General features: G+C 36.7%; 1 protein-coding gene across 28 annotated transcripts in view; it reads left to right on the top strand.

The window, feature by feature from the left end:
• CREM (cAMP responsive element modulator) overlaps positions 1-24,134 on the top strand; it is a 96,630-nt gene that overhangs the window by 59,563 nt on the left and 12,933 nt on the right. For 6 of the 28 annotated variants that reach the window (XM_023741952.1, XM_023741951.1, XM_012558911.2 and 3 more), the window contains 5 exons: positions 354-451; positions 591-733; positions 10,441-10,629; positions 18,860-18,895; positions 22,729-22,885. In XM_023741952.1, coding sequence (XP_023597720.1) covers positions 354-451; positions 591-733; positions 10,441-10,629; positions 18,860-18,895; positions 22,729-22,885 — 623 coding nt within the window. Of the gene's footprint in view, positions 1-353; positions 452-590; positions 734-10,440; positions 10,630-14,542; positions 15,274-15,910; positions 16,155-18,739; positions 18,896-22,728; positions 22,886-24,134 lie in introns of those variants that run through there. The other 22 variants (XM_004387852.2, XM_023741957.1, XM_023741954.1 and 19 more) reach the window with 12 other exon arrangements.

The raw sequence follows: 24,134 nt of genomic DNA on the forward strand, positions 1-24,134 counted from the left end.
CATTCCCAGGTTTAGGATCTTAGAGCTTATGTATGTTATGTTCGGTCTTTTCCTGTGCAACCTCATCTGACATCTCGACCATTCTTTCCTTTGCATCTCTGTAGACTCTCCTATCTGTACCATTCATTTACACACTCACTCGTCCACTTGTTTTATATCTTAAATGTTAATGTATCTACTTCCTTTCCAAACAAGACTGTGAGCTTTTTTATCGTGGGTTTGCCATGTTCTGTAGCTTGATAGCCCCCACAGCACCTGGCTTATTGCTGTACACCTGCACCCTTACACTGTTGGTTGAGTGAGGGAGAAGATCATCTATTTTATGATGCATTTCAAAAACTCTTGTATTATAGGTAACAACAATTACAGAGACAGATGAGTCTGCAGAATCAGAAGGTATAATTGATTGTCATAAACGTAGAGAAATCCTTTCACGAAGACCCTCTTATAGGTAAGTTACTGAAATTTCCTACTTTAATAATATTTTTTCCAAAAAAAGAATAATTGTACAACATATTCTTCCAGTATAGTTTTTGTTTTAAATTTCATTCATCTACCTTAATTATTTATATTGTTGCATTTTATTTTAGAAAAATACTGAATGAACTTTCCTCTGATGTGTCTGGTGTTCCCAAGATTGAAGAAGAAAAATCAGAGGAAGAAGGAACCCCACCTAACATTGCTACCATGGCAGTACCAACTAGCATATATCAGACTAGCACGGGGCAATACAGTATGTATGCTACAATACGATAAGATACACTTCTCGCGTTAAGTCTTCTGAAGTTACATTGAAGCACCTAGGGTTTTGGCGTTAAATTAGTCCATGTAAAATATACCTAAAGTGTGTATTATAGAATGAAAAGTATGTTATACAAGTAAGAGATTTGCATTGGCAGCTGTGATACACCTTTTAAAAGTAAACGTTTTCATTACTGAATGTAGAAAAAAAATTTCGGGTAAAAGTAAACAAGGGACAGTTTTTCCTATATATGTGTTTATGTTCATCTCTAGTAAAAATTTAAAACTTACCATTTTTTGTTATCTTTATGGAGCATGCGAACATCATAAGAGATAAATGTATTTGATTCTTGTTGGCTCTTGTTACCAACCATTACATATTATGCTTAGTAATCTAAAGGAGGTACATTTGTGTTTTAAAATTATGTTTTACATGTAATTCTGTGTTCATTACTCTACTGTATTAATTTGTGCTGCAGTTTTTCTTAACAGAGTATGGAAAAATGAGATATCCTTTAAAAGTATAGCAGTTGAACAGATCATTTTATTTGAAATTTTAAGCACTGAAAGCTCTAAATAAACAGATACATTCACATTTATTCTTGTGCATTTTAATGGATTGTTAATTCTGTGCTTTTTGCTCTAATTAAAGCACTATTTTTTCCCAAATAAAGAACAACTTTGATACATAAAAATACTTCAGCAAAAAAAAAAAAAAAATACTGTAAAAAGAAAAGGGAGGGGGAAATTACAGAAAAAGGATAGAGAAGAAAAAGAAAAAGGTAGCAAGTTAGGTACTGGAGTACATGTGACACTAAATGGTGTGTTGGTCCAAATAAGGCGTTTTAGATATATTTTCTGTATTTAAAAAGTAATAACACCTGGAAAAAACCTTAAGTAGTAATTTAGACTTGGCTTTTAAAGCAAGCTATAATCTTCTTTGACATATCGGAAGACCTTATATAGTCACTGGTTTTTTTTGAGCTTTTCTTGTAATGGTGATAGATTGGCACTGTTAAACTAATTCTTCTTTGGTAATTCAAGTTCTTTGGGTAGGTCCTCCCATGATACCAGGCAGTCTCTACAGGGTGCCCAGTGGACATGCCCAAAATCAGTATTAGGAAAAGAAAACCAACCCACTGTCAGAACTGGGCCTGGAAGTTTCTACTGTCATTTCCTTTTTATTATTTCTCTGGTTTATGTGCTTTCTTGTCTGGCCAAGTAGGACTATATGGTGGGAGTTTTAGAACTGTAAATCATAGTTTACTGGTGTGCCTCTGCAGTGCAGCCAGCAGGTGACAGGAGTGCTGAGTCCCTGGACGGGCTGGACAGGGCTTGGAGCTACCAGAGCCTTCTGGCTGGTCAGCTCTGGCCTTGAGCAGCTGTACACATACTATTTTTTTTTTTTTAATTGTACTTCAGGTGAAGGCTTACAGAACAAATAGTTTCTCATGAAACAGTAGTACACATTGTTTTATGACATTGGTTAACAACCCCACAACATGTCAACCCTCTCCTTTCTTGACCTTTTTTTTTTGGTGAATATATACATAGCCAAAGATACACCATTTCAAAAATTTCTACATGCACAGTTCAGTGACATCAACTATGCTCTTGCAACTGTGCTGCTATTCTCACTTTAGACGAAGGCTTACAGAACAAAATAGTTTCTCATTTAACAGTTAGTACACGTTGCCCTATGACAATGGTTAACAACCTCACAAGACATCAACACTATCCTTACTCAACCTTGGGTTCCCTATCACCAGCTTCCCTGTCCCCTTCTGCCTTCTGGCCCTTGTCCCTGGACTGCTGTACCTCATTAGTCCCATTTGGTTTTATGGGGCTGTCCACTCCCAGGTTGAAGGGTGAACCTCGGAGATGACTTCACCACTGAGCTAAAAGGGTGTCTGGGGGCCATACTCTCGGGGTTTCTCCAGTCTCCTTTAGGCCAGTAAATCTGGTCTTTTTTTTTTGTGAGTTAGAATTTTGTTCTACATCCTCCTCCAGCTCTGTCCAGAACCCTCTGTTGTGATCCTGGTCAGAGCAGTCAGCGGTGGTAGCCAGGCACCATCTAGCTGTACTGGGCTCAGTTTGGTGGAGGCCTTGAGCAGCTATACACATACTGTTATTTTCTATTTGTGTCATGACAGAGGAAAGGTGGGAAATTACTGCTGGACTAACACTAAGACACCTTAAGTTTTTGGAGATGATCTAAGGTGCTGTCATCTTACCATTTTCTCTGGCATATCCTAATGCTGCCTAAACCAAAAACCAAACCCACTGCCATCGAGTCGATTCCAACTTGTAGCGACCCTATAGGACAGAGTAGAACTGCCCCATAGGGTTTCCAAGGAACAGCTGGTAGATTCAAACTGCTAATATTTTTGCTTAGCAGCCAAATGCTTAACCACTGAGCCACCAGGACCTGGTGTAAGCCACGAGTGATCCCTTTACCGAATTCTATGGAAGGGGATAGTGCAGGTTTATTTGCCTAGATTGTTACTTGAAAATGGAAATCATGAAAACCTAGTGGGTTAAGAGAATGTTGAAGCTGGAGACGATGTGGGGAAGGAACCCTGGGCCTGGGAGTCCAGAGAGATGGCTTCTGGTTCTGGTCTCTGCAAACTCAAATATTGGGATGAGAAGCTTTATGTTCGCATCTCAGGTTTTTAGTCTTTGAAGTGGGAATAATACGAAATTGCCAGACCTCTGGAGTTAGTATGGGGACAAAAGGATAAAACAGATGAATGTGGGGCAAAAAGAACATGCTACTATTAACACTGGTCAGAGGAAATGTAAGGAGCAGTGACAGAGTCTCAGTCCCGGCCATTAAACTCTTTCCACCGGCCAGCATCGATGCCTTCATTCCTCTTGGGCTCTCAGTGCGTGCTTACAGCGCGGTGTCTGCATCAAACCTCACTCGGGGGTGGTGGTGGGGGGTAGAGTCAGAAATTCTGGTTGAGACCTAGAAGAGCGAATGTTTAGAAGTTAGACATTTGTCTCTTTGCCACGTAAGAGGTCATGAACTCTCTCTGACTTAGATTTCTTAATTTGGATCAATCCAGTATGATCCTGGCAGCTATTTTAAAGAGAAGTTGTGGTGGTTCTGTGTGTGCAGTCTATAGATACAGAGTGCCGTTGACTGGTTCACAAAAAGATTTCAGAGCTATCTGATGCCTTTGGTAAAAATACGTTTCTAGGACATTTAGTGACATTTGTTTATGTACTTTTTTTTTCATTTGAGAAAGGAATACTCACATTTGAACTTTTTAGAAGACGTTTATTTAATTGAAGGTAAATATATACTTAACAAGATCTATTTCATTGATCCTATGTCTTACTAGCAATAACTTAACAAGTATTAATGCTTTCATGTTGTACCTAAATATCTAGAAATAGAAACGATTACTGGTGTCCTTTGGCAGAGGCGTAGCAAGAGTCACGAGCATCCAGAGGCAATATCTAAGTTGCCCCTCCTGTCCAGTTTCAGGATGAGTAGAGATTGATGGTGATGCGTCAGCAGAAACCAGCAGAAAGGCCTTACCCCCTCTCGTCCAGCTGCCTTAGTCAGGCGCCTTTCATATTTGTAGCGCCTCTGAATGTCATTCCACGCCTCGTCTGGCACCCCCTAAAACTTGCACCTGGGGGCGAGTGCCCCCCTCCTGCCCCTTCCCTCACTATGCCTCCATCTTTGGTTCTTAGAATAGCGAAGTTTATTTTGCTAGAATATCTATAGAATTTCCATTGTATTTATGTGTATCTATTTTTGAGACCCTTTCATGACCTTTTATTGCAAAAATTTTTTTTAGGTTTAATTCTTTGTTCAACTTTTATGCATGATGACTTTCCCCCAAACTTTGTTTTCTTTTCTTTTAAAAAGATTATCCTTTCAGATTAATTCTTTATTTTTAATTTGGTATAGTGACAGTTAGTTGGAATTAAAAAGAACTAAATATGTGTCAAAGCTGAAATAAAATAAAAGTAAACATACTTAGGTTTTCTCATATAAACAGTTACATTTGTAAATAGTTGAAGGTTAGATATTTGACAGAAGTTGGCTTCATTATTTTCAGCTTTTTTTTTTAATCACAAAAACTAAACAATAAATGTTGGAATACGTTACTCCCTGGAGGTAAGAAAAATAAAATAGGCTGGGGATTCATTATTGCAACACCAAGTAGGTGAGCGTCACTTACAGAGTCTTCCTGGAGGTACAGATCTTAGTGGTAGATTTGTTGTATGATAATTAAGTGATTCTGGTCAGAGAAAATCTGTTGTATCTCAGGAGATTATCTGCGAATCAGGATGGTGGCTCAGGTAGTCCTAGAATTAGCAAAGAATGTTACTTGCTGCATACTACATTTAAAAGATGCATTAAATGAGAGTGAATTCATAAAAGCCTAGTAAAAGCAAGGGAAGAAATTGAAATGTTTGATGAAGTTTCTTTCCTCATTAATTTTTCTCTAAAGACAAAATGTTTTCTTTTATCCCTCACTCTACTGTATCCTACTCCCTCCATTACCAATTAAGAACTATCTCTCATCCAAGACTTAACATTTTTGTCTACATATCTCTTGTCTCTCTGCTTGCTCCTACCTTATTTTACTAGGAACCTTATTAGAATGAGTCTCTACTAATTCATCTTTACTGGAATTCTTATACACTAAAGGTAAGTGTGTCAATCCAAAATCTACCATTATGAAAAGATGTATGTGAACTTCGTAGACTGCTTAAAGAATTCAGAGTCCTCCGGAGACGCATATGAATAAACACCAATTCCATTTCTTCATAAATGGGATTTGCACATGATAGGCATACACATTCTAAAGTAAATGCAGTTGCATTTATTGTTAGGTGTAATGACTTCGCTTAAAATCCTCGAAGCTAACTGTTTCAAAGTAAACATAATAGGAACCAAAAGAACAAAAAAAAAAACAACTCATTGCCATTGAGTTGATTTCAACTCATAGTGAGCCTATAGGACAGGCTAGAATTGCCCCAGAGGGATTCCAAGGGAGCAGCTGATGGATTTGAACTACTGACTCTTAGGGTTAGCAGCTGATCTCTTAACCACTATACCACCAGAGCTCCCAGGTCTTGAACTGTAGCAATGCTGTGTTAGCCTTCCTTCTGCTGTATGTACGTCTTGGCTTTTAAGGCACAGATACAGTCTCTTTTGTGCTCACTTTTTGAATTTAGAGCTGAGAATTCATTGGAAAAAAGGTCTGCTTTTCTTTTTAAAGTTAATGCAGTGAGGTTTCATTTGTGAATCTTTCCATTGCAATTTGGAATGAGAGTGATTTTAGATTGGAATTAATTAAACATTTACATGTGTATGTATTTAAACTAGCTTATATGTACAGGTTTAGAGTTAAAAAGATGTTAGCGTCAAGTAAAAAGAGAGCTCAGACAAAATCTTAATTTATAAAAATTTTATTCCTTCTTCATTTGATCAACTTTTTTTTTTCAAGTCTTCCACCCTTTTCTTGCTCATCTTTCTCTTCTTCCTTCTTTATTAATTATAAAGGACTTTGAAATAATTACCCTTTAAATTAAAACTTTTTTATCAGAATTGTTGAATTTTTCTCCCATAGTATTATTTCCTTTAATCATACTAATAGCTCTTGGGAGAAGTGCCCAGTGGTAATTAATAGTGGAAGTAGCAGATTTTTAAGCACAGTTTGTGTCCCAAGAACTTTTTTAGAACTTATTGTCTAGATTAGTCAATGTGATACCATCCTGGTTACCACGGTATATGGTGAATTGGGTGGGGAAGACAATACTTGGGTTAATACTTATTTGAAATTAAATACTATGATTAGATAAGGACATATATAAAGATGTTTGTGTAACCAGCTAAAACTAATATAGTAGAAATGTACTCAGCAAATTAATTTTTTACATTTTTTTATATTTAGAGTAACTCTGTTAATTTCAGTGTGTTCAACATTTAACCAGTGGGTATAGAGTGACCTACTTAATTATAGAGTATAGCCCACCTGAGATGTTGAGGGAGGAGAAGTGTTATTTAGGTAGCTCCCAGAGCAAGTAGGACAATAGATCCTAACCTCTGCCCACTACTGGTCAAGCAGATGACGTACTAACAGGTGTGAGTCAATAATGGAAATTGAAGTTGAGTTTAATTGACTGTATAATCTAGCTAAGGATCCTGGTGACAAAGTGATTTAAGTGCTCAGCTATCAACTGAAAGATCGGTGGTTCGAACCCACCAGTGGCTCCGCAGGAGAAAGATGTGGCAGTCTGCTTCCGTAAAGATTACAGCCTTGGAAACACTATGCGGCGGTTCTACTCTGCTGTATAGGGTCGCTATGAGTTGGAGTTGACTAGATGGCAGCGGGCTTGGTTTATAATCTAGCTGTTCAATATTAATTCATTTTATGAAACTGTAATATTATTAAGGATTACTCGTTGGAGAAATTTAAGTTATGCATATAGTCTATAAAAAACAACAACATTTGCTCTGCTTGAGATCCAGTCAATATTCATTCACAGGTCTGTATGGACTCCCATTGCTACCAACAAAAATGTATATGGCCATGGATATAAGTGTTTATGCCTTAGCTGCATGTGTCAATCCAGAAAAGCATTACTAAGGATTAGGTCCCCAAAGTAAAATCAGTAAGAAATACAAAGGTATTTCATTTTCATTACTCAACTTACGGCCTCAATAAGGACCAATCATTTTATTTAAAAATGATAGATCAAACATGGTATCTAGGATTTGTTTTTAAAAACTCCAGGGAAAAAAAAAGTTTGAGGATGAGTGAGCAGGAAAAATAGATGATACAAAATCCTCTTCTACTTTTATGTTTGCTAGAAATTTTCCATAATTTTTTAAATAATTATGTAAAAGATGTATGACTAAACTCAGTTAATTTTATCTTATTTTTTCCTACTGCTTAGTTTGATGTATGTTTACTAAAAACATATTATGCTATCTTTGAATATTTTGCAACCTAAAAAGTTTCTTTTCAGCTCGTTTGAAAACACACACACACACACAGAAAGCCTATTCCTAATTTCCTGAAGCATTAGGAAATCTTGTTTATTGTCCAACAAGAGATAACATTTTGAATGGGAAGGTCCTCTGTCATTTTACAATGCCAATATCAAGAGTGCCTTCTGTACAAAAATAAAAGCTAAGCTAAAATAGGAGACTTACTGGTAGGAACATTTTTCGCCTTGATCCCACGTGTGTGCCTGCATGTGCGCGCGCGCGTATGTGTGTGTGTGTGTGTGTGTGTGTGTGTATTTAGCTTTTGTTTCCCACATCTGATTACATAATGACTTGACCAGAAGATAAAAGCTACAGGACAAACAGATTGTTGGTATGTTGGCTTTTCACAGTGAAAAGAAGAAAAGTTTTGGTTGGAATTACGGGGAAAGATTATTGAAAAAGTAAGGATCTTTGTTATCTACATATTTCACGGTTCATATCCTTGGAAGCAGCTGCTGTCACCTCAGATTTCCTAATCTGAAAGCTGGATATTTGTATTAGAGTTGAAAAATTAAGTTCTATATTTGAAATTTGATACCAAACTTCATTTAACTCTACTGGATTCACAGGCGGCTTAAATTGGTTATAATATAGTCCGCCTTAAGGAAACAATAGCCATTCATTCATCATATTTATGAGTGCCTGCTGTGTGTTAGACCTTTTGCTTAAATGATGTTAAAACCTAATACTTGTGGTTATACTGCCTGTGTCTGTGCTTTCTAAAGCACACCTTCTATCACATCAAACTAATTGTCAACTGAAAATACACACTCAGATATATGACAACATAGGAAATTCATTCATGTCCAGCCATGAAGATCCAAGAAAGCAATATCTCTTGTCTTTTTCATACTTCTCTTTTAAGAAGTTAGACATAGTTAGATCTCTCCCAAACCCGCTTATTGTATGAGGTGAATCTTGAGACCCTTGAAAATTTTGGGAGAGTCATGTTGAAACCCTGTTTTTAAAATTTGAACAGAATAAAATGGCCTGGATGAGCCAGACAAAGTGTTAGTACCCCAGGGTTTCTCAGTCCCGGCACTATTGACATTCTGTAACCGATTATTCATTTTCTGTCACTCGTGTTCTAATACAGCTTGTCAGTGAACAAAAATGCAGAGAATGTGTCTGTGTTGAGATCTTTTTAAAAATGTTTATCCACATTTCTGTTAGGCTCTAGAAGCTTACGTCAAAGAACTGAAGATTTGTTGTTGCTATTGTTAACCTTTTCCACAGTTCTGACAGGCTTATCCTGTCCCATCATCACCTAAGTGGTCTTTTGCTTCAAACCAAAATCCAAACCCACAGCCGTCGAGTTAATTCGAACCAATAGCAACCCTATAGGACAGAGTAGAACTGCCCCATAGGGTTTCCAAGGCTGTAAATCTTTACGGAAGCAGACTGCCACATCTTTCTCCTGCAGAGCGGCTGGTGGGTTTGAACCACCGACCTTTTGGTTAGCAGCCGAGTGCTTTAAACACTGCGCCACCAGAGCTCCTTGGTCTTTTGCTTAGATACCATTTAAATGTTTGGGGATGAGTATATTCAGAGTATGTTTTAGACATTACTATAACATTCTTGGGCTCAAACATAGCAATGATTGTGAGAACGGCACAGGACCGGGCAGTGTTCCGTTCTGTTGTACATAGGGTCGCTATGAGTTAAAATCGACTCATCGGCACCGAACAACAACATAACATCCTTATAAGGCATTTACATTGTGTTGTGTTATTCTTACGGTGTCTTTTTTTTTGGTCTTCATTATAGTCCAGTTAGCTACTTTATATATGACTTTTCAAAAGAAAGTATAGCCCTTGTTTCCACTAGTTTCTTGTGCTTAAATTACAACATTTAGTCCTCATGGTAAAGTGTACAGGCCCCTCAGATATTTTGAACAGGACTTAACCTGTCACTTATAGTGAAAATTTAAAACATTTGATCAATTATTCTTTTGAAACTTTAATGTTACTTTTAAATATGACTGGCAAATTTCAGTATTTAGAGAAAGTCTGCCTCATGTATTTGCTGCCATTATCTGTCGTTATCCAAGGCTCTTTGTAGAGGTAAATGTTGTAGCACAACTTCTTTCAATAATATTACCTTTTAAGGTCTTTTCCAACTTGCCATAGTCAAGATGGTAAAGGTCACAGTTTTGTAGACTTGAGCTTTAAAACCGAAATATATAATATTTATTCCTTTAAAAGCTACTTTCTTTCGATGATAAATTAGAAAAATAGCTGAATGAAGGTATAAATTCATTGTAACTGTGATGCTCAAAAGGAAATCTCATGGACCATTTCTTAAATGTTGAAAGAATGTTGTTTATGACTAAAAATATCTGAGAGAATGGAGAAAATTAAAAAGTTGGACTCTTCTGCATCTTCACTCTTCGTCATAAATGATTCAGTTAGATGGGTGCCAGGGAGGAGGAAAACTCCATGGATTATATGAATTTCAAACAATTCTGAATATAAAAATATTTCCAAGTGTTTAAGAGCTTTTTTCAGAGTATTGCCCCATAAAGAAACTGATGATCCTTAAGATTCAGAATAGAGAAATAAGGGTAATGGAAATGAGAGGCGGTGGTAATAATCAGACTCAGAATATATTCTCCCAGTATGGGATTATTAAAAATGAATCTTGAAATTCTCTAATATTTCTTTTCTTTTTCTGTTAAGTTGCTATAGCACAAGGTGGAACAATCCAGATTTCTAACCCAGGATCTGATGGTGTTCAGGGACTACAGGCATTAACAATGACAAATTCAGGAGCTCCTCCACCAGGTGCTACAATTGTACAGTATGCAGCACAATCAGCTGATGGCACACAGCAGTTCTTTGTCCCAGGCAGCCAGGTTGTTGTTCAAGGTATATTTTATTAATCTAATACATTTAGAATACCTGTGGATTACTACATCACACCATTTAGTGGTGATTTTATAGTTTACTGAAATACACAGGAGGTAGATTTTCTTGGAGGGGGAAGCAGGGAGGCACTTGAAAAGACTTGATTAGTATGTTAATTTAATTTAGTACATTAAACAGCAAGTTAAATAAATTATGTGATTTTTACTTTTTAGCAGATTTTACAGCTCTAAAGAGGTTAAATTCAGTGTAGGATGATGGAAAAAGGGAATTGCAAACATGAATGTTTTAATTAAGTAAATATCCCAAATATATTTCTGACATTACCTAATCTATGAAGACATAAGTATTAAGTCCATGATGCACTGAATTTGTTTTTTTAACCCAGCTGTTATACTCAAGTCTAATTTCTAGACAACTCTTTCCAAACAAATGCTGATTTTTCTTTAGACCATTCTTATTATATTTGAATTATGAGGTACCCATTCTAGCTCTATGGAAGCTGACAATAGTGAAATAAAACAGTTGTAATGTATCCCTAAACTTTTAGGGTTACCTAAGATTTTATGACTGTACGGAGCCCTGGCAGCCCAGTGGTTAAGCACTTGGCTGCTAACTGAAAAGTCAGCAGTTCGAATCCACCAGCTGCTCCATGGAAGAAAGAGGTGGCAGTCTGCTTCTGTAAGGATTGCAGCCTTGGAAACCCCTATGGGGCAGTTCTGCTCTGTCCCATAGGGTTGCTGTGAGGTGGACTCAGTGGCAGTGGGTTAAGATTTCAATTACATTTGAGTTATACATTATTTTAATTTCATTCAGTTGTGCTTACGGTAACTATAATAGGTGTGTTTAATACAACTTTCAAAAATCCTGTGTTTTAATTGATTTCTATTCCTTTTGATCTGTTTGCTTAGAACTTACGGTATATTGCTAATTTTAAGAATAATAATATTAGGTTTTTTTTAGTTTGAAAGTCTTGTATGTATGGAAGAAAGTAGATTATAATTTGTGAATATCTTAATAGTTAGCTTTAATCTTACATATTTTGGGTGTTACTGTAGAATATGATAAAAGTATACATAGAACTGAAGTGGTGGCACTTAAGGGATAAAAAATGCATAGTACTTACCCAATACTTTAATCTTTTAAGTGTTAAAAAAAAGCCACCTGTTATATTTCCCACATGCTCATGGACCTTATAAGTTTAAGTGCATAATCGTAAAAAATAATAATTTATCATTTTATCTTTTTTACATGGAAAATTTACAGTAAACTTGATTCTTTAGCAGCAAAGAGAGTGTTTAAAGTCATTCTCTTCTACATAAATAGTACACACGTAAGGCTTGTGCTTTTGGGGTTTCATTTAAGAAGGCTTTTTCTCCTACAAGTCACAAAGATATTCTTCTCTATTACTTTCTACTAGCTTTACAGTTTTACCTTTCACATTTAGATTTTTAATCCAGCTGGGGTCTACCTTTGTATGCAGTGTTTGTATTTTGGGGCCAGTGTCCCCCTTCTAATGGCTTCTCCTTTCTCCATGAATTTATGGGAATAACCTTAATTGTAAATAGGTTAACATATATACTGACTCTGCCTCAGAACTCTATTCTGTACCACTGATCACTTTTTCTTTGTCAGTGCCATACGGTTTTGTTATTTCATAGGACAAGTTATTTATCAGTGCTGATTTGCTATTTGTGAACCATCATTCTTTAATATGAACATTTTGGAATTAAGTTTGAGTTTCTGAAAAATCTTTTTTAAATAATAATAAAAAGAAACCAAAGGTGAACCTGCATTTAATTTATGGATTAATACAGAGACTGAAGTCTTTATAATGTTAAATTGACCTATTCAAAAACAGAGAATATCTCCTCATTCATTCAGATCTTATTTTACTCTTTCAACAGTTTAATATTTTCCTCCATAGAGGTCTTGCATATTGTTTGTTTAGTTAGTTCCTAAATGTTTTATGGTTTTATTGCTATTATGAATGGTACTTTATTTTTCAGTTACATTTTCTAGTTAGTTATTGCTGGCATAGAAAAATTTTTTTTTTTAAGTTGTTTTACCTGTCAACCTTGCTAAACTCATCTAATGTTCTGTTGATTTTCTGTGAATCACTCTGTGATACTATGTGGATGTGTATATCATATACAAGTAGTGATATTTTGTTTCCTGCCTTTCTATCTTTAGTCCTCTTCCCCTTTCTTTCCCTCCCTTTCCTTTCCTCTCTCTCTCTCTCTTTTAATAATGGTGGCCCAGAGCTCTAGTTCTGTGTTAAACACAGAAAGGGCAGTGAGCATTCTTGTCTTCCTTAACTTCAAGAGATTGCTTACTTCCTGTCCACCTTCCACCCTGTCATCACACTGAAAGGTCACATCCATTTTATTGGTGAGTTTTCAGTCCTAAACTTGAGCAGAGTATTTGACATTGTTGACTGCCGCCTCCTTCACTTCCCCAGTGCTGCATTCTCTTTGTTTTTCTCTCCCTCGGGTCTTTCTCTCAGTCTCCTTTGCTGGGCTTATCTCCCTCTGCCCACCGCCCACCTCCCACCTCATAGATGTGACCAGTATTCCTCAGGATTGCATCCTGGGCCCTCTTCCCACCTGACTGGATAAACTCTCCCTGGATGCCCTCATCCCCTCTCGTGGTTTCAATTAATGTGGCTACGCCCCTGACTCCAACTGACTACTTGGATGTCCCGTGCCCATCTCTGACTCCTTAAGTTCAAAACTCAGCTCCACTTTTCCACCCCAAATCTCTTTATTTACCCTAGTTCAGTGATGTACCACTACCTATCCTGTTGCTTCAAGTCAGAAAAAGGGGTCTTCCTAATCATCTTCCTAATCATGTGAGAGACAGCAGCTCCCTTCTTGGCCCAGTCTTTTGGGAATTGTTTCTGGAAGTTCCGCTAAGAGTTTCTTTCTTCATCCCTCCCAACAATTCTGGGAACTACTACTATTTCTTAAAAACAAAAGTCTCTGCCTCCGACATTTCCCTTTCTCTATTATACTCTCTATTCTTCAGTTCGATGATACTTCTAAAATGGACATCTAATCATATCCTGCTCAGAACCCTTCAGTGGGTGTCTGTTACTGCTACACAAAGTTCAGAATCCTTAACATGGCCTACATCTCTGCTTGGTGTAGGCAGTTGTATGTTGGATTTCTTTCATTTCCTCTGATGTGGCTGCCACCCTCCTCCCCTCCTCTCTAGGGCCTTCACACATAGCTGTTTGCTCTGACAGAAACACATTCCCCAATCTTACGCATTATTCGGATTTCATCTTAGATATCACTTCCTCCAGGAAGCCTTCCCTGATCCTCCAAATCTGGTTAGGCAACCCCTCTGAGTTCTCATTGCACCTTCTTAGGGCACATAGCACACTTTATCGTGACTCTGTCCTGCACTAGATGGTAGGTTCTAACTGGACAGGAATCAGGGTATTTTATTTACCTTTGTTTCCCTGGTACCTAGCACAGTTCCTGGCATATGATAAATGTTCATAAACATTTACTAAATGAAAGTGAAATACTTTTCCTCTGTGAAAATGTTACTAGTTCCCTGTGCTGGTTAACTGAGTTTAACTGGTCCAGGGAGTCTATTAAAACTTTACTCATAGCAGAAATCACTAAGCAGCCCACCTCCCTCTTTCTTTTCCTCCCTCTACCCTTTTTAACACTAATATTTATTGAACACCCAAGTACCAATCTAGAAAAATATCAAGATAAAAATTACTTTGAGCTTTCTGAAATTTGAGATAAATTTGCTAATAGTAGTTATGATTTATTTATGAATGTAAAAAACCACGAAGCTCTTTTCAAGGGGTTTTAATCTGCTAAAATAATGTATTAGGTTGAACCACATGAAATTGCTGTTTTGTGGGCCAAAAGAGATTGGATGCTAGCAGTTGCATATGGTTCAATCTAATATTTATGGAAGTGTGGTATAGAATATAATGCTTCATTGGCACAGTGATTTTTTTTTTTAATTTCATTATCTACGCCCTTCTAGTGAAATTAACAAGTTCTCTATCAGCATAGGAACAGGTGGATTCTATAATGTTTTAGCAAGTGGTTCAGCAAATACAAATGTGCTAAGTGAACAAATCTGGCTGGCTGTTTTTTTCTTGGTGAATATAGACATGTGTATGAAGTACCTTAGTCTTTCTGTGGTGATTGTCAGTTTTGTTTTTTTTTTAAATCCCTAAAATTTAAATCTCAGAGTATTTTTTCTCTTCCTGTGAGTTATGAAAAACACACACCGTCGTTTTCCGCCTGTGTTTACCTGGAAACCTGAGACACAGCAATAATAAAGAAGCAGCCCCATTAGAAACAACCATGTTACTCTTTATGCTAATGGGATGTTTTTTTGCCAGAGCCTATCTCAGCAGATTTCTCTGTGAAAATGAGAACATTAAGATGGTTTATTATGAGAGTTTTTATAGGGCTTTGGTTTCAGTGAGCTGTTCTGTGACAAAGCAGATTGATGGCAGTGATAGGCTAGTGATGTCATTGTGATGTCAATACTCCTACTTACCCAGCACATGCTTCCTAGTTTGGAACATTTTATGTTGAACTGTGATAAGGGGAACAAGACAATTCTGTATGCAGAAGCCCGTCATGGCTGTAACCGGAGATGAAACAGGTAAGAATATTCAAGAGGGGTCTTTTCTGCAGATTTTTTTTCTCGAAGTTCTAGAAAAGATAAATTATTATGTCTGCGTGCTTCTCAAAGTGTTCACTTTCTAGTGGTAGTAAGAAGTTTCCTTTAATTTATATCTGCATATATTCAGCTCACTCCGCGATGGCATCTCAGTGTAATTGCTTCTCTGCTCCGAGTTACACGGCTCGCTGAACCAAGGCAGCAGTCTGTTTCTCTGGCGCGCGCCCTCGCGCCCGCTCTCCTCCTCCCTCTCACCCCCCCCCCCCCCCCGCCATTCTACTCTACTAAAATAAGCTGTTACTTCATTTGCAACCTGTTGCAAATTCAGTCCAGCTGCAAGTTAAAGATACACACTCTTAAAGTTGTAAAAAAAAAAAAAAAAAAGCTTCTGATTTGATTGCTGTGTACTAATGTAGCTCCAAACAGAATAGGAAGACCTAGCGGGTTGTGGATGTTTGTGTGCCTACTTGTTTCTTTCCTCCAGGATTTAAAATGGTCTGTTCCTCCGCTAATTGAGTTCAAAGGGCTGACGTCATTACATTTCCTGGAATCGCGTTTCAGCAGGGAAGTGGAAAAGTTAAACGCCAAGCGAGCTGCACATTGACGTCAGCTCCGAGTCATGCTGTGATTTAGTTGGTTCCTTTCTGCTTTGTCAAGTGCTGCTGACAGATTTAGAGTTGTTAAGTAGCTCATCACTGCCTCTATCTCCAAGATCGCTCTCATACCGAATAGCTTTTTCTTGTAAGCCTCACTTTGTTAACATTCCTCTGGCGGTAAGTAGCTGCTTGACGAGGGGGAACCTGCCCTCAACCTGGAATGCTTGCCCGAGCAGGAACCCAGGAGCTGTCTGGCAGGCGTCTAGGGTAAGGTTGAGCCTCCCGCCGAGGCAGTCCCTGAACGTGCCCCTGTGAGGCGTCCACTAGATATAGCTGGAGGTTTTCTTTACTCAGGGTTAGCTACTAAGAACTTGTGATTCAGAGCGCCCTCTAGTGCTCAGTCAGGGAAGTGCTTGCCTTTTAATTGTTCCCTCGGCCTCTAGTGTTTAAATTAGTAATCAGTACTTCTTTACATGGTTTGGTTTTCTTAGTAATTTTTCAGATAGTGATTTTGAAAGACTTTGTTGCTGATGGCCTTTATGTGGCTGCAACATTGTGTATACGATGGTGTCTTGTTTACTGAATTGGCAGTTGAATTCAGCAAGAATGCATGATTATGAACAGCTTAACCATGGTTAAAGCTCTTCAGAGTTAGTGGGTCTCAGTCCTTTTTCTGGATAGTAACGTTCAATTGTCTTGAGTATTGAAATGCAGCATTTTACAAGCAAGTAAAATTTGTGTTAAATTGTTTTTTTAGTTGTCTTGAGCTGTTGTTTTTCTCAAGAGTTTTTGTGAAGTTATCCAGGTGCTATAGGTTGCAGAAGCTCTCAATTTACAATTGATACAAATGAACTTAATATAAAATAAAAGATTCTGAGTGTTAATAAGTTTTATTTAGCCTAGATTTCTGAATTCAAGTTTGTTAGTTAATATTTGATGCACAATAACAAGGATATATGTCACCTTTGTGAAAGGAAGCTGCTGGAAATGATTTTTATGTGGAAATTTCCACATAAAAGAATGGTTCAGACCAAGGTATAATGGCTTCTTGAAGTTACTAGCAAAGCGTGTTACAATCATGTTGGAAATGAAAAAGAATCACTTATGTTTCAGTAAAACTCCAGATCATATGGAAGGTTTAGCACAATTGCCATTATCCTATTTTCCCACTGTTTTTGAAAAAATTTTTAATGAAATATAATTTGGGATAAATGTTTCACTTTGCTGTGTTTTGTTTGTCTATGTTAATATATTGCCCAGCAAAATAATTATGATAATTATTTGCATTTATGTAAACTTTAAAATTAAAAAAAAAAGAAACAGTGTTACAAATAAATATGTGAGCACAAATTGTGGTAAGTGCTATCAAGGAAACTGACAGGGAGGGGACAGCAAGAGACCAATAGGAAGCAGGTAATAAAGGGTCAAGGATCTGGGTAGGCCTCTCTGACAAAACTGCTTAAATAAAGAAAAGGAGAAGAGCTTTACAGGGGTTCTCTCTAACGTAAATGAGCATAATATTTGCTTTGTGTGCATCAGTGAGAATGCCTGTGAAGTTCTTCTCTTTACAAAGCTAACAAGTGGTGGACCAGTTTGGGTCTTCAGACTCCTTGCCTAGTTCTGTTCACACCATATCACATTACTTCTCAAAATTCACATGATACTGATAAATTAATGCTAATGTAACATGAGTTACAATAGCATGCTACACACCATTGATAAAACATGTAAGATAAAGTTAGCATGGTGTTAGTCAAAATGGACTTTTTCTAGAATATATGTCATTACTTTCATAGGACAATAGAGCATATAAATATTAATTAACATTAAATTAATTAATTAAATTTCAATATTCATCACTTCCCATCTTTTACATAGAATTTTTTACACTAAGATTTTCACTTAAACAACTCAGGCAGGTTGAAACTTATAAATATTTAACAACTTAATTCTCTGCAGCCTGTTTGTTATAGTAGTTGTAATAAATTTGAAAAACGTGAGTGCTTAAATGCTGAGTCAGTGATTAAATAGTTATTTTTATATAGGATTTAATTTTCATGGAGAAAATAGAGCAGTGGAGAAGGGAATTTTTTTTGGCAGTATGGGACACCTGGCAAGGACAAGCCTGATTTGAGTCTTAGGGCACTGTTGTGATATAGGGAGGGCAAGAACCAGAAACAAAAATGGAGTCAGTAGCTTCTTCTTGAAGCTAGGGAAAGAAGTCCTTCCTTATAAATATGATTTCTGGGTTCCCTCTATTGCTTATGTAGGTTCATTTAGGATTAGTGGCACACTGTGAAGCATCATATGAAGGTAGGAGCTCCATACATAAAAATGTTTGTATTCAGTTAATGTGCCCGGTACTACAGAGCTCTCCATAAATAAATAAACAAGTAAATAAAATCAGCATTATTTGGGGTGTTGATCAGTTGTTTCACTTTGGAAGTTATCAAGATAGGCATTTGGTTGGGTTTCTCATTTTTTTATTTGTTTCCTACTTTTTGATTTGTGGGGTTTTTAGTTTTCTTATTACCAGTCTAATGAGAATGTACCATTTGGTCATTTGTGATTCTCCACCTTCAAGGTTCTATTTTAAATGATTATATGGATAGAAAAGGACACTTTATCTTTTAATAATTTATACTCTAAGGGGATATAACAAAATATAAACTGTAAAAGTTTCTTAATAGGCATATTTTTAAATAAAATAAGCAAATAAGAGCCATACATTTCAATCATTCTATTTCCCATGTTTGTGAGAAGGGAAACTCCAGGGAAAAGTATATTTCTGGATGTTATGTGCCTTTTAACTAATATACAGTATAAGCATAATTTGGAACATTGTCTTTCAGAGCTTAAGGAAGGGAAGAGGAAGGGAACTACCATGTGCCAGGCACTGTGCTAGACACTTTGACATACATTACAGGGTTTATTGTGAGTATTAAATGAGATAATGTATCCCCATTTTACAGATGAGGAAACTGAACTTGCCCCAAGTCACATGGCTGGTAAGTGCCAGAGCTGGACTAGAACCCAGACTCCAAATCCCATGCTTTTTCTGCTGTACTGTGTTTAAAGCTTGCAAAGAGAGGTATGAACTAATGACCAGAATCGAGAGTTCTAGGAATTTTCTTTTCCCATGAAATATTTGATACTAAACCTAAAAAAAATTTTTTTAAATGTCAGGACTTAGGGTTTGAAATGTTATAATTAGAACTCCTCTGCTTCTACAATGCCAGATTACTAGATGATTAGTATCCAGTGGGAGATTTACCAAGAAAGGCCCCTTTGAATAAACATGACGTCTTGTAGGGCTTCCCATGTCTTAATGTTAAAGACTTGAAGACTTAGTGATAATAACATAAGTCTGTAAATCGTTATGAGTCGATGGCACTGACTCAACGGCATCTAACAACGACAACAGCAACATAAGGAAGACTGCTTATTTTGTTCATATAAACTTTCCAAATGACCATGGGTTTATGCAAAACTCAAGCAAGTTCAAAATTTACTTAGCAGTGTACACATAAACTCATCAAGCACCCATTATATGCCAAGTACTGTGCTAGATGGTAGAGGATACCAAGGTAAAAAAGTTGCTATCCCTGACTAAAAGTTTTTCCTTGCCTGAGAAAAAATTAGTATATAAATGTCTTTTTCTTATTATCTTTTTTCAATCATAATTTTAAGCCCCCAGTGATGACCCATTTATATTTAGAGATAGTTTATACAATGAAATTCTAGAATAAAAATAAATATGGACACTTTTACTGATTAGATGGAACAAGAATTGGCCTTCATGAGAGTACAGGGTAAGAATATGTCAACAAAGAATGTAGGATGGTTCTTTGAACTGGGATCCATAGATACCTGTTTTAAATTACCACTTATGAATTAATATCGGAAACTTAGATAAAAACTTTTTTATAACTTGTTTAAAAAATAAAACTGTTTAACATTTGGATTTCCTGACAACAAGAAATTCTCTTTGCCCATATCTTTTTTATGAACTTCACTAATAAGATCATATTTGAATATATGGAATTTATCAATTGATATTTATTTAGTGACCATTAGAAGTATACCATCATATAGATTCTTTGGGATATTACAGAAATTTGTACTAATTCATCCTACTTCATACTAATTTACACTAATTTATACTAATTCATATTCTGGCTTGAGCTAATGAATTGCAATCTCTGACCTTTGTTGAAGGAAATAAAATGAATATATGCTATGTCTGAGAAATAGTAATAAAGCCCAGTTTTTCAGCTAACATCCCAGAACTAATACATCCAAATATATCATTCCCTTCCAAAGTATCATTGTAAAGTGATTTTTTTCCCTGAGCCATTGCTCAAAATGTTTTGAGAACACTTATTTTGGAATGGCCATGTCAGGTTTTTTTAATTATCCTCCATAGCACCAAATTTGGTCCTTGAGGGTAGTTCTGGTTTTTGGAAGCAGGCAAAAGTTGCTTAGAACCATTTTTAGTAAATATAAGGCTAGTGAATAACTTTATTTCTCATCTATGAGGTATTCTCACCCATCCCTCTCTTTTTCATTTTTTTTCCCCACAATGGATACTCTTAAACTATCTTGTATATCTTGTAAGCACTCTGCTCTAACTTTATATTACAGAAAATAGCAAACATACACAAAACTACAGAGAATAGTGAGCCCCTCTGTACCTTTCTATTAATTTTATTGTGCTTCTTTGTAAGCTGTGTTTTGAACAGAAAGAATAACCCTCGACCAAGGTATGCTTCCATGCTGCCTGCAAATGTTAACACAGTGACATGTATAATCCTCATTTGTCACTGGTGGTTGTTCCAATTTTAGAAAGCCTAGTAGCCTCCAGCTGTTCAGTTGTTTCAACCTTTATTACTCTATAACCTTCATCCCTGGATGTGGGTAAAGAGAAAAGCAGGGCAAACTACTTATTCTTTGTTCCACCCAATCTCCAATGACAATATGATTAAGATACTTAAAAACAAACAAGCTGTTAGTAAATTAACAGTTTATAACTGGTTTTTAAATTATCTTAACTATTTCAAAACTATGAAATAGGAGACATCTGTGTATACAGTATACTCTGTAGTCACAACAACAAATTTAGGACCAGAGATTTTGCTGGTGATCATTATATTTATCACCATTATTTTTTAAAATTATACTATTTAGAAGAAAGAGGAAGTGTAATCTTATAATGGTATTTTTATTAATCTTATGAGGACTTTCCTTTAAATGATATTCTTACAAAGCCATGTTTTTTGGTCTCACCTAATTTTTGAGCCCAGGGAGGAAAAAAAAGACTGGCATATACCAAACAGAGCATATAGATTAGTTCATTTTTGTTTTAACTTTTTAAGACTACTTGGATAGTAGTGATTTAGCTGAAAACAGCTTTGTCTCCCATTTGGGTAAAACTCAGTTCCTACTCATTGAGTATAATATATTTTAATGAAATACAGAAATGCTGTACTTTCTATTTTGATTAGCATTTGGTTCAGATCGGTTTTTACAGGATTTAAAAAGCTACATATATATGTTTTTTACCTTTTTCTTACATTTAGCTTTCAGAAAGCATGTATTTGTAGTATCTCATCAGAGTGTCAAATTAACTCTGGACTATCTGTTCTCAAAGTTGAAGCGTTGATGATAGAAACATGTTTCATTACTCAAATCCATCTGTCTCTTCTAGGAAGCTATGTTTATTGCAGTAGATAGACAATTTTTTAATATAAATTAGGAAACTTTGAGGACTTAAATTTAGTATTCAGTCTGAATACTAAATAAATATCGAATGTCTTTTAGCTATATGATTACACTATAATTAGAAAATATATATTTTTAAATGAGCACTTAGGAATGTATTATTATCCCAAGGAACCTAAGGAAAACAAAAATTATCTTTCCTCAGAGAAACCAGCTTTAAGTAGGACTTTGGTGTTTAATTTTTTTTACTGAAAATCCAGTGAACTAGATTCCTTCCAGAGCCTCAGTCATTTTCTAGTAATGGGTTTGCACTTGAAGAGATTCAGTAACTGTTTCAGGCATGATTTAGCCTATAGGAAAATCTCTTAACTGGAATATTCCAAGAATGGAGATGTTCTGCTTGCTTACAAGTTTTTCTGTAGTGTGTTGTAGCCAGCTCCTACTGGCCTGCTAGAGCCAATTGTTAGATTTTCAGGATCTTTATGAGCTGGTTGTTAAAACAGCCATTATTAAAAATTAAATATATCTACCTAACAAATAAATGACATTAAAAACCACATTAATAAATACAAAAAACTAATTATGCACATTTCTAATATTTTATCTATGCTCTTGACGTTATTTACATCTATTTTATCTGTGTGGTGTGCCACTTATGCACATCTCTTCCCGGCTCTGCACTAGTGTCACCACATTGGTAGCTTGAAGTTGACCATGGTGAAAGTATTTACATCATGGGAATTGGCAGATGCTGCAGATCAGGGCTCTTTCCTCCCAGAGAGCTGGTTGTTAAACATTTATCAGCACAGCACTGATTTTAGACTAAATGAACTTTCAATTGAAGATCCTCCCTACTTTAGCCTTTGATAAAAGCCAAAATACATTAGGACATTTTTCTACCTTAAATGTGTAGAACGTACTGAATGTCACTGTTCCCAGTGCTGGAGAACCTCTTTGATACCTAAGATTCCTATAACACCTCAGCATATCCATCTTAAACACGAGCAGGATCACCTCTTATGACATGTAAAGAGAAGTATGTGATTTCCAGGTCAATTTTATTTAAAATACCACATTGTGAATTATTTATATAAACTTGGAATATTTTGTTTCATTACAGCCACCACTGGTGACATGCCAGCTTACCAGATCCGAGCTCCTACTACCGCTTTGCCACAGGGAGTAGTGATGGCTGCCTCACCAGGAAGTTTGCACAATCCCCAGCAGCTAGCAGAAGAGGCAACACGCAAACGAGAGCTGAGGCTAATGAAAAACAGGTAAACTGTTTCACTAGAAATCAGCATCCATTTATAGGACACATTTTATTACTGTGGGACTCTAAAAATATTCGGCTTTTCCTAAGCAGTTTCTTCCAAGGTAAGTGTTATATAACATTTTACATGGGTTTGCGCTCTGCATGTGATGATGATTAGATTGGCTTCTAATCAGCGTTTCTAGCCGTTAAACTCTTTTCTTTCACTAGCAGGAAGTACATCCCTGTTTGTTGTAAGGGTGATGTCCAATAGCTTTATTAACTTTTTTTAATGATGATGGAAAGACTTTATTACAAATAAAGATTTATTTTGTATTTGGTACTATGATGGTTAAGATTGTGTGTCAACTTGGCTGGGCCATGATTCTCCGTCTTTTAATGTAATCACTCCCATGATTGAATATACTGTGAGTAGCCAGTCAGATGAAAGGGAGTCTCCTTGGGGGTGTGGCCCACATCTGTATATAAGCAGACGTTCTGGCTTTTTGCTGTCTCTGGATCCTGCGGCTGCTTCCTGTTGTCTCATCTCCCGGTTTTGGGACTTGAGCTGTCAGCTTATCTGCCGAACCTGGGATTCGTCGATCTGCACAGCCTGTGAGTGGGAGCCCTGCTCTCTGACCTTCCAATCTTGGGCTTGCCAGCTTCTGCAGCTGTGTGACTTGGGAGAGGCCTCTACCCTGATCCACGGACTTGGGACGTTCTAGCTCTACGATTGCGTGAGCTGTTTTCTTGATGTAATCTCTCTCTATATATTTTTACACTTTACTGGTTTTGCTTCTCTAGAGAACACAGCCTAAGACGTTTGGTACCGGGAGTGGTTCTAGAGAAACAAAATTGTAAGGATGAGTTTTCAAAATTGGTTCTCAAGTCTGGTTAGTCATAAAGACGTTGTTGACTCTGCTTCCAGCAGTAAAGATGTCACTGCTAGTCCGTGGAGCGAGGTGGCAATACAAATATGCAAAATATCACCACCGGTAGATCAGGTATTGGTGAAAGGTGAGGCTCAGGGTGAACACATGTGTGATATCTTTCTACAGCTTTGTCAGAATGAGAAGTATAAGGAAGCTGGTTGATTTGTCCTACTTTCGCTAGACAAACTGATGAAGGAAAGAGATGCGCTCAGGGCTTCAGAGTCAAGGCTCAAGTGCTGTATACATGACTTCAAGGCTTCCGCTTGTGCTTTGAAAGAAAGCCTTATTTCTTGTAGTAACAGAGCCGAAATTGCTGAAAACCAAACCCAGAGTCTTATTGTA

Source organism: Trichechus manatus, unplaced genomic scaffold (assembly GCF_000243295.1).
Source record: "Trichechus manatus latirostris isolate Lorelei unplaced genomic scaffold, TriManLat1.0 scaffold00195, whole genome shotgun sequence".
NCBI lineage: Eukaryota > Metazoa > Chordata > Mammalia > Sirenia > Trichechidae > Trichechus > Trichechus manatus.